Source organism: Egretta garzetta, unplaced genomic scaffold, assembly GCF_000687185.1.
Source record: "Egretta garzetta isolate BGI_Z169 unplaced genomic scaffold, ASM68718v1 scaffold374, whole genome shotgun sequence".
NCBI lineage: Eukaryota > Metazoa > Chordata > Aves > Pelecaniformes > Ardeidae > Egretta > Egretta garzetta.
Genome location: NW_009259419.1, coordinates 93,365 through 104,948, shown reverse-complemented (window position 1 = coordinate 104,948; position 11,584 = coordinate 93,365). Strand labels below are relative to the sequence as shown.

Sequence of the window (11,584 nt, the reverse complement as noted above, 5' to 3'; positions counted from 1 at the left end):
TGAGAGGGGCTTGAGCACCTGTTCAAAAGAAGAGGGAGGCCAGCAGAGCCCTCGGCCAGCTTGGTCCCAGCATTAGTTAAAGCCTGCAAGGGACCTTTTCTGATTTATGAGAAGGGGATTCAGGTCTTTGCCTTCCTCATTCCAGACTCCCTCACTTTATGGGATGTGTGGAGTGCCTTGAAGGCAGCCCCAGTGGAGCTGCTGTGGCTGAGGTTTTGGGAGGAGGTGCAGTGGTTCCCTGCGTCCTCTTGCCTGGAGTGCATCTGACAGAAGAACATGAAAGGTAGCTTCAGGGGATGGTCCAGTGAGTTTATTCATGTGCTTAGTACTACATCTACATCTACTTGCCTGGTGGAACTGGGGTAGCATTCCTTAGCTTCTCCATTGACATCCCTAATGAAGAAACTGATCTTGATGCTAATGAGCCACAGATGAGCTCCATTAGTCTGAGACTCCTAAACTCATTACATACAAGCCACAGACCAGACATGGGCTACACTGAATGTCAGTGGTTATAGCTCCATTTGGCTTTGTTAACTATTGAGCTGCATTTCTGCGCGGGTTATAGGCCGTGATGCTTGAATCTCAGCTGTGCCAGCCCATATTGTCTCTTGAGCAAAGCCTGCCAGTTGTGTGATTATAATTATATACTGCAATTTGGTTTGAGCTGATTATCTGAGCCTCCCATGAGTTACGGGGTTGATCTTTCTCTGCTGATCTAAAACAAGAGGAAAAAAATACAGACAACTTTGAATATTAACAGTGTACTAAAGTTCCCTACCTCAATTGCAACAGAGAACGGAGAGGTTTGAAACTTGCACTGCTTTTATTGCCTGTACCCCACTGAGATGCTAATAAAAATATTTTTTCAAGAGTGGTTTTACATGGCAAAATCTGCTAAGCCTCTTACTGACTGTCTCCTGCTATTTATTAAGCCTTTCCCTAAGTGTTAGCTCCCCTGACAATAGAGAATTCCGGTTGTCACCATTGCAACCAGATGAAATCTGCTGCGTTGTCCCTCTGGCTTGTATGAACGCAGCTCATGACAGGAGGGGAAAGTCAGAGCATAGGCAGAAGCGAGGATGCTCGTTCCTGCGTTGTGGTTGCGAATGGCTGAGATCCAGCCATGGCACAACATCCAAATGCGTCCTTACAGCTCCCTGTGCTGCTGCTGTACAAGGGCTGTGCACCTCATTCTCAGCATCGCAGCATTTCCAGTTCCACATGAACGACTGACGATGGCTTTGCAGATGGAACTGGCTGAGGCTGCGCTTCTGACCTGCTGGCTGAATACTGGAGAGGGAATTGGGAGAGTAGATGTCTGGGCAGACCATCGGCCTCTAAAGCCTTCATCACCAGTCTAAGGAATGATCCCTGGATGTGCTGCGTGTACAACAGGGATATGAACCAGTGTAAAGGAATTTAATCTCTCCTGTTACAGAAAGCTCATATTATTACATGACATGGAAGATGTTAAATAGTTTTAATCTCATCCCTTAATTTTTTTTCTTATTGCAGAGTTCTTTCAAAATCAAATACATTGATTTTTTATTGCATTCTCATGTGTGTAATTTCCAGCTTGCCTGATAAATGCTGTTGAAGCTAATGGGACTCTTCACATATACTTAAAGTCAGATATGCGCTTTGCTGAGCTTATTTTTGCTTGAATATGTCTTGTAGTAATAACCGCAATTACTGAACCTTAATTCAATTATTTGCTAGCTTCACACAGGGAAATTGCCCATCCCTCAACTTCCTGGTGCATGAGACCCTGAAACATGGATTAATGAGATAAGGAGGAAATCTTTGTGCAAGGTCGTGTGGTAGGGGATGTTCTCTGGGGCACAAGGCTGCCTGGAAGGGCCACTCGTGCGTGGTGCTGAGGCCACGAGAAACTGGGGCCATTGCCCTGGTGCCTGCATGAGAGCTGCACAAGACAGGGCAGGCGCTTTGCAGCATCTCCTTTGTGCTATTTGAGGTGTGTTTCTGCTTTGCTTTACCTCAGCCAGATATTGCTGCTCTGCTGGATTTACTAAGGACACCTTGGGCCAGGTTGTTCTTACAGGGTAGTGTGTTCTGATAGTGCCACTAAACTCTGCAGGTATAGTAAAATATCTGTAGTTGTGAATAAGAGTAAGATGATGAAGCTTAATCAACTGGTTGTGGGGTCACCATGCTCTAAGTCGGGAGAGTAAGATGTTAATGTTTGTGCAGATAATAAGGGGTTCTGCAAGACTTCATTCATTCATACGGGAAGAGAGGTTGAGGTTCAAATAACATTATCTTGTCAAGTGCCACGTGTAAGACCAGCTTATTTTGGTCATCTGCGGTAAAGATGGATTTTTCCCAAGGTGATAAAATAACTTTTTTCTGTTAAGTTTCCAAATGTTTCATGTTCTTCTGTTCCCTTCTAGCTGGCTGACTGCAACAGCTTGCCACGAAATTTCAGTAAGGTAGAGAGAGCTCATGCATCCACAAGCAGCTTCTTGGATCTGGGGGCTGTCTTTTAATATCGCTGCTGGTTGGTTGGGGCTCTGATTGCTTCTTTTTTCACATGCTAATGTTGGCAATTTCCATTTTTTAATCATCTGAATGTGGTAAATATGCCCCTAATTGTTTTTTATTTCCCTCCTGTACTTGCGAAGAAGACATTGGTTAGTAACATCTGAGTTTTGACCAACTTCAAATCAAAGCCGTTTACCTACCTGAAGAGAAGTTGGTACTTTTAGCTAAATTGCTGCGGGAAATAGCAGGAAAAGATTCTGAGCTAAACCTTCCTTTTAATTACCCAGTTGCAAACAATGGGTTGTTGAGTGTCAAAATTGAGGCAGTTTCAATTACTGGAACAATTATGGTTTAGAAAATTGTTGCTGGTAGGTTTAAGAATTTATATTACAGTGACAGGCAAATAATTCAGGTAATGGGCAGTACAAGAATCCATGAAGATGAAGGCAGCCTGACCCAGTGGACTGAAAATAAACCTTCCTTCTTTTTGTCTTCACAAATATGTATCATCAAAAGCCAAGGTCTCAGCAGAGTTTTCCATCTAACACCCAAGATTTATGGGGTAAAACAAGACTATGAAGTAAGAATGACATATTTTTTCATACAGACTTTTTTTTCATATAGAGAATTACCCAAATCATAAGCCCAAATCCTTATGGGCTTACATGGTCAGGATGGGATGCCCGTGCCCTATTGCTAAGGACCAGGTTCATCCTGATATTTAAATGACAGCTAAAGGAAATCCCGTGCTTTGTAAAAGGGTGCAGTAACCACTAAAAAATGGAAATTGCTTGTCTCTCTGAGGGCTGGGTGATGGTGTGGCAGAGTCATTTGTCCAAAGAAAATCATCTGAACTGGTGTCAATAAGGGTTTCTTCTATTGCCAATATTAAGTTTTATCACAGTATTCCTTTCCATCTAGGATGCATTTCATGTTAAGATGCATAATTTTTTCTAATGCTATGTTGAATAGCAGATGTCATATTAATAAATTTGAGCGGTGTGGTGCATAATCTGCTGACTCTTGAGCTGAGTGCCAGTGGGTCAGCGTTGTAGGAAAACAGAGCTGATTATTGTAAAGCCTCTGAAATGACAGTCCTCTGGGAAGTCTGCTGTCGGAGACTCATGTATGCTTGATTCTCCTCTTCATTTTGGACACATTTTTCCATCCCTTTATAAAGGGACCCCCCCAGAGGTAAACAAAAAGGGGCTTTGTAGAACTCCTGGCCTTCGAATTGGTGCTTGCTTTTTTGGTTTTTTTTAAATGGCGTGTGGACCACGAGAGGAAGCTTTCACAATACAGGAGGTTACAAATAAGTTACAAAGAAGTGACGAGAGCCACATCTCAGGTGCTCCGGTGCAGTCCTCTGGGGCCACCAGGCTGTCCCTCCTGGCTGCTTCCATGTACCAGACGGCTCTGGGTCTGGAGCAGCTCTTCATCGCATCTGCCAAGCCTCCGCGGGTGCCTTGGGGACGCTCGGGCACGGGATGCCCATGTGTAGACACCCAAATTGCTCCGAGGTGACCCCGCAGCCCGTGGGAGAAGGGAAGTGGTGACACTTTATAAAGGCTTTAATATTTGTAAAAGGCACTGGGTCAAACTGATCATTTATGATTATTTTTTTTTTTTTTTTAACCTCTGTTCAGACTTCAGCTGTTACAACTTACGTGGAAGGAGAAAACTGTGTTTTCAATTAAGGGCTACTTATGTAACAACCCTGTTTTGAATGCTAATTCATGAATTACTGGAAGCTGACAGTGTCACTTTTTAATTTTCCTCGGTCACTTCAGCACATAATTCTAATTGAAATTGTCCTGGTTTTTCTGCTAATCTCTTTCATAAATGCTGAGAAATATCTGTCAAGTGAATTTCTGTCTTTCTGTACTTAATTTGTGTTAAAAATGGTCCTTTTTGTTACATTAAAGTGCCTTGGAATTAAATCCTTGTCTTTTTTCTCCCTTCCAGCAGAAGTAACACTGAAGGGTAACAGAAAAGATGATTTGTCTAACTTGTCTATAAGTTTTCAACACTTTATCTTCACAGTTGGTTCAACATGGCCACTGCACTGATCTGACTTTACTGGACAGCAACGGAAAGGAAAATAAATGTTTCTTCTTACTACTGTGACCTTAAAATACCACAAACACCATCCATCTTCTTGTGTTATTTGTGTTATTTTCAAATTGTATCACTCAGCACATCAGGTCAAAAAGTCAGAGGCCACCATTTCTTCTCCCTGCTAGCAGGATGGAAAGCTTTGGTAGAACAAGTGCTTGCTGATTTTTTTTTAAAATGTAATTTTAGGCTTTGGTAAAGCACCAAGACTTTAACTTCTATCTGAAGTATTTAAAATGATACTTTTTTAAAATGAAAAACACCACTTTCCACCCATGTTAATAATCAAATTGCTTCTGTTTTCTAGACAGAGAAAAAGTTGGGTTTGCAGTCTATTTTTACTAAAACCCTGATTTGTTGGTCCTATTCTGCCCAATATGAGTGGGCAAAACTCCCTTCCCTGCCATTTCTTTCATAACAGGGCTGACAAAGATCTCGGGCTTTGGTCTAAGAGCGGTATCTTCTGGGGTCACTTCAAGTTCTGCCTAGTTGAAAAATTTAGCAATAAATGTCACGTCACTATTTCCAGCTAATGAAGAGTTATCGTGCCTGGGGGACGACGCTGGAGCTGTCAGCGTTGGCAGTGTGTAGCACAGGTTTGCGCTGAAGGCGAAGGTGTTGGGTCCGCAGGCTTGGCGCCGTGCTCATCGGCAACGCCGTGTAGAGTGATGCTCGGTTAGACCTAGGGGAGGTCTTGCACTTTCGTGCCACTTTGAAAGTCAGATGCTTTCTTTTTCCCTGTTTCCTTTCCTTTTCCTTTTTTTTTGGTAACACTTGGATGAAACTAGTGTTTGGAAAAAATCCACAGTAAAAGAGCAAGAGCTATTCCAGAGTATTCAATGGCCAGTTGTTGGCATTTGCTGGGGACAAGTGTATTTCAGGTTGTGCAATTTGTAAATTTGATCAGGTTAAGTAAAGACTGACTACGAGTCTCCTCAGCTCGCTCTCGGTCTCCTTTTCTGTGTCCCTTCCTCTCTCTGCTCCTCGGCTTAGAAAACATTCCCAATAAAAGTTCGATCGAAACAGCACTCTCCCGTGGAGTTTTAGTTCAGATGAAAATGATTTTGCTGATAAATTCCTTGAAACTCCAGAAATGCTAAGTGATTTTACCTGAAGGGTAATTTATTGTAGACATGTTGCCCATTAATTGAGATAATCTCCAACAATGATGAAGAACAGAGATGATCAGGGATTGTATTTTAAAAATGCCATTCTGACTAGAAAAGCAGTTTGGGATCCACTTACATCTCAGTAATGAAAATTGGGTAAGGTAATAAGAGATTTCATTTTGTGAGTGAATTGACAATGCAAATACCAGGATTTTTAATTTAGGTTTAAGTGGAGTAATGGCTGCTCATTCTGATGCATCATTAGTCATATTGCTTTTTAATGAGGGGTTCACTTTCTTTTCCTGGTTAGCTCTAACACTGATAGCAAAGCCCAATGCATGCGTCAATGTTTAGGGAGGTCTGATGAGACCATTGCACCATTTTAATTTTAAGAAGGAAGAAAAAGCAGTTTTCCTTCTACGGTGAGGAAATACACATTTGCTTTTAGTGCAAGGAAAATAAATAGTGCAGAGCTGTGATTGGTAGGCTGTTGTAAAAAATACTTAGCGTAAGATACGTTTTGAAACAAAATATAGAAAATATAGAAGGAAAATTGCATTGAGTGGAGTGCTTGTGAAAGGGACTGGCTTTATGGCTGACAGTGGTAGGAAAAAAGTGGGTCTTTGGCCATCTCCGGCACGGATCTGTTACAAATAATGGCATATGAAGATTCTTCTTGCCCTACTCAACCCACCCCATGCCCCAAACACCTCGTTTCTCTTCTGCATAGATCTGTGTTCAGAATTTTTATTTCTTAGATGTCTTTTATTTTCTTTTCCTTGTCCTCTTTTTTTTTTCTTTCTTTAATTAAAAGCTTGTTTTGAAGTTCATTGAACTCAGTGGGAATCTTTCCATCAAATTGAATGCATTAGGTCAGATTCATAATCAGCAGTCACTGAACAACCTAACAATAGTTTTGTCACACACAAGTGCACTGTCTTAAATGGGATTTGCTTAAAAAAAGCAATAGAACTAATCCATTATAAACACTTGTTAGAGCAGAGTTTTGACTGTATCTGTCTATTTACCAACACAATTTCAACCCATTTAAGCCAAATTGAAATTAATGCAAACTCTTGCTCCAGGCAGGAGCATAGGGCAGTTAAATTAAATCAATTTAAACTAGCATATTTTTAGCCACAGCAGTATGATATCGTGTGTTGACTAGACTTGGGTCTGGTTGCCTGCCTTCCTTTGGTGGGTGAGGCATTTTGCCTTTTAGGAGGAGAAGCTGTAGTGTGATGAAACATGTGCTACGTCTACAGTAACCACCCCATTCAGATTGGGGAGCAAGAGAACAAGTTTCTGGGAGGCAAACAAATGCCCACCACGTCTCTCTTTCTCATGCCTGTTTCTACATTCCTGGGGCCCCCTAAGCACATGGCACCTTGCAGGTCTCAGTGCGGTTTGCAAAAGTCTGAGCAATCCAGGGCCTCTAAATGCTGGTGAGGCAGCACATGTCCTTCTGGAGCAGAGCCTTCGAGGACATCTGTGACCTCTGGGGTCTCCAGCATGAAGATACAACCTCACATTTTTGCTCTGCTGTTTTATGCTGCTTTTCCCTTGCCCGTGCAAGTGCCCATTTGTCCCAGATGTCAAAGAAGGGTGCATGAGCTCCTGAGCTGACAAACTAAAGGAGTGGGTAGCAGAGTGTTGGGACGTCTCCAGGAGGTTGCTGTCCTCCCATGCCCATAGAACAGTAAAGGAGAGGTTGCACACAGCAGGGCAGTGGAAGCGTAACCAAGCAGGGTAAAATCCTTTCAGGATAACCACCAAGAGACCCCTACACTTCACATGCCTACGACAATGCCAATAAACTAAGAGTCTCCCCATCATCTTCCTTTGTGACCTGCTAACCTTCCTTTGAAAGTATACACCTCCCAGGCATGGTGGAGGAAACTCAGTTTTGCAGCAGTCACTTTTTAGCTTCAGAAGGAGTTGTCTCCTTCAGATCTTTCTGTCTTGGACTCTCTATTGTGAAATGCAAAAGAAATATAGGCCACAATCTTCTCTGATGCCACCTTGTAAATTCAAGGGAATCCCAGACATCCAAGATGCTGAAGTCATTCCGTATCACTTGACTCCATGTGAGGCACAGCAGTTCCCAGCAAACTGGGTGATACAGGACGAGCATCCATTTCTTACGATGGCTTTCTTGAAAACTGCCCTTCTCTTCACAGCTTGTAAAAGGGAAGTTGATAGGGTGAGTGTGCCAGGATGGTTGTGAAAGCACTGGGTCACGCTGGATGTTTTAACCTAAGTAAACGACATTTTGAAATAAAGCCAAAGCTGAATGTGTCTTGAAACAGGCCATGTAGCTACAAGAAACTGTTTCTGACAGTGATAGAAAATGATCTATCCGCTCTGAACGCACCAATTCTTCTCTGCTAAATGGGAGCAAGAAATGGAAATGAACGTTCCATATTTCTAGAGATCCGTGCACAGCCACAGTCCCCAAAGTCTCGGTTATGGTCAGGCCTTTGGGGTTACCGAGGGGTTTTTATATACAGTTGAGCTGATTTATGAGATTTTCTGTTAAATTTTATTGCACCAGTGGCTTTTCTTTGGTTCTTTTGAAGTAGAAAACATCATTTCTGCTGCAAATCCAAGTCAAAAGTCTTAATGGAGCATAAAAATCTAAAAGGTCATGATTTTATAGCTTTAAAAAGGAGGACAGTGCACTGTTTGATACTCTTAAAAATATGAAAAATTAATGAGGATGTTTATCGGTAATAAAAAGATATAATCTTCTCCCAGACCTTTGATTTTGGCTACTTGCATATTGGCTTTTTGTGGGTGCGCTTTTATAAATGAGAAACTCTTCTCGTTCTAGGACCATCCTGTTTCAGAATTGCAGGAGAGAGAGAACTAATAACATGAGGCAGAAACTTTGTCCCGGGGAGATCATCCAGTACTCCCGACACACAGTGCTGCTTCTCCCTTTGACCGCAGACTATTGATTGCATTTATCCGGTTTCTGGGGTCATATAGACTACCTTTACTTACCTGACTTTGTGTAAGACCCATGGGTGCATGCAAATTTGTAACCAAATAAGAAACTGTTCCTGTCACGCACATTTTGCAAGCTTAGGTGAATCACAGTAGCACTGTTTACAAACTCTCATTGCTTTCCACATGCAGGTGATTGGAATAGCCTCTGCTGTTTTAAAAAGAAAAATGTAGAAAATGTCTCCTGGTGGATTTATTTTGCTGATTTTGATTTAATCTGAAATCTTAAAAATGGTTTTTCATTTGCACCTTAACAGATGTTTTTAATGAACATGTAGGAACTTAGGTCAAATAAAAATGCCTTCTTGCTGTATTACTGAATGGAGTAGACCTTGGGCAGTTCACCTCCAACTGCTTGCAAATGTTTTCTCCAGGTGTGGGCACGGAAAAAGCATTTTATTACAACGTTCACTGTCACTGCTGTTGCAGGGAGAGGAAATGGGAACAGGTCATGGGGCAAAAGCGGTCATGGTAAAAGCTAATATAGCCGGAGGGGCACAGCTTTCCTTCTTGTTAATATGGACTGTCCTGTTTTCTGTCATTGTCTTTGCAGCAGTCTAGCACGGGGGACCTGAGGACTCTGAGGAAAGGGTTGTCCCCATACCACTCTGAGACACAGCTCTCCTCACTGCCGCAGTACCAAGACTCCCTGCAAAACGTAAGAGACGTTTTCTTACCTATACAGAGAGCGCCGCGGGTTTCCCTGAAAGTGGGCATGGCTGGAGGGCGCGTGTGAAGATGATGGGAGAGCTCTCCCAGCTGAGAATTCACCCTGAAACCAGTGGTGCAAACGTGCGGCTGAAACCTGCAGCTGTGGGGAGAATGGGGAGCCCCTGGAAACACTGATCTTTGCCTGAGTTTGGGTCATCAACTTCCCAGCCTAGGTTTTTTGGTTAACTGACAGTTGCTGTTGTGCATCTTTTAAAGCAAGGGTGAGTCTTGTTATGCCTGCAGATCCTTCTTTGTAAATGCCCTGTATGCCTGCTGTTGAAAAGCTGGTCATGGATGAGGCGAAAGATGGTTTGCCAAGTGTCTGGCAGTGCATGGTCGGGCTTGCTTTAGCAGTTAAGTTCTCGGGACTTTCATTGCAGGTTTTTCTGTATCGCAAATGAGGTTTACATTTCCTAAGATTTGCCTGCCTTGTTTCTTCTCAAACAACAGAAGAATCTTGATTAAAGCCTCTCGCAAAAGATGGATACTGTGCTGCTGTGCCAGGGTTCCTCCTGCACTGGTGTGCCAGGCACGGCTGAGGAGGCCAAGCCCTGCCAGATGATTGCCTTCCAAATGTTTGCCTGACTGCCTGAGACACTACATTTGCTTGGTGACATCATTTTCCAGATTGCAGGAAAAACATAGATGCAGTCAGGGAGTCCTGCCGTGAGTGGGCTGTGAGTGTCGTGAACGTGAGCGAAAGCCTGATGGCAGCAGAGCTGGGGGACATCCCTGCCACCCTGCGGCTTCTGCTCCATGTCCAGGGCACTGGACCAGTTGTACGCTGGCGGCCCGCTGGGGTAAAAGTCGCGTGTAGATTTAATGTGCCTCCTAGGGGTGTAAAAAAGGGGTAATAGTAATTTAAGAAAGTCTGCATAAATAAAACTCAGATGTGAAAGCAGACCCCCTTTCTATCCCTGCTGCAATGCAGGGTGGTTGGACACCTTGCCGCCAAAAAAAAAAAAAGGAGACAAAACCATGCAAATTAAATGGAAGACTGTGGCTGAATATTCACTTTTCTAACTTTGTGCCCCCCCTGTAAAGTCAGGAGACTTTATAAGGAGGGCAGAGAGATGAGCCTGGAGATGTTTGTCTGGCTGTGCTGATGCCTTACAGTTTTGGGGATTTTGCTTCACTGCCCTCGCCCTCAGGCTTTTGATCCCCTGCTTGGCTCCAGGTGGGAGATGCTCAGTTGGCTTGTGTTGATTGCCCCGTGGAGTGCTGCTACACACAATTTTACCCTTGTCTTGTGGGTCAGGTGGGGATACGGCCAGCAGCTTTCTGCAGAGGAGCTGTGCCTGAGCTGGGAGCTGGCAGGAGACTTCTGTGCCTGGGCATCGGCCCCCGCAGCTCCCCGGGGCTGCACGAGGACTGGCAGCAGGCGGTGCTCCCTGCTGGAGCCTGGCCACGCGTCCCTGCTTTCCCTCCTTCCTTGAGGAAGAGGTGGCACCTGGCCCAGGTGCTGCGTGACACTCACCTTCATCTGTTACCCTGGTTGTGTTCTGCCTTCTTTGTGGGAAGATGATAGAGAAAAAACAAAACCAGCTCTGGATCCAAATCCACGTTGTCTGGGATATTTACATAGCCATCTACTGACTTATTCCTACCAAAATCCCTTTGGTTTGTGGCTTGACATGATACATTGTTTTTGTGATGAAGGATAACAATCACAAATTCCTGCAGATGTCTTTGAATGTCTCAGGCACCTCCCAGAAAGTAGACAGTTAGATGTACCTGACTTCCTCCACAGCCTTTTTTTTTTGACAGCAGGCATGAGTTTGTGAGAAATCGTTCCTCTCTGTGCCTGCACAGGCTTCACGTGGGTGAGCGATGGACGATTGGTGTCAGCTCCAAAGCTGTCACATCCATTCAGGGTTTCATTATCGTCACTGCCTGTGCAACTCTTGGGGAAGTTCCTCAGCACATCCTTCACTGTCACTCAGTTTGCACGTAGGCATCGCTCCAGTTCTCCGTGGCCCTGACGTACCTCAGGGAATGAAAGAGTTTGGTGTTTCTGATGGATCCTGGAACACGGACACCAGTGCACACTCAAGGTGCAGAATGAAAAGACACTCATAATTGCAATCTGGGCACTGTTTAGTCAGTAGTGCATCATGCAGATGGTGAATTACAGA

General features: G+C 43.8%; 1 protein-coding gene across 1 annotated transcript in view; it reads left to right on the top strand.

The window, feature by feature from the left end:
• The window catches only part of CCDC85C (coiled-coil domain containing 85C), an 87,419-nt gene extending 77,945 nt beyond the window's left edge, over positions 1 to 9,474 (top strand). The window contains exons 3-4 of the mRNA XM_009636879.2: positions 7,765 to 7,932; positions 9,292 to 9,474. Of these exons, the coding sequence (XP_009635174.2) occupies positions 7,765 to 7,932; positions 9,292 to 9,474 (351 nt within the window). The remainder of the gene's footprint in view (positions 1 to 7,764; positions 7,933 to 9,291) is intronic.
• The last annotated feature ends 2,110 nt before the right edge of the window (positions 9,475 to 11,584 follow it).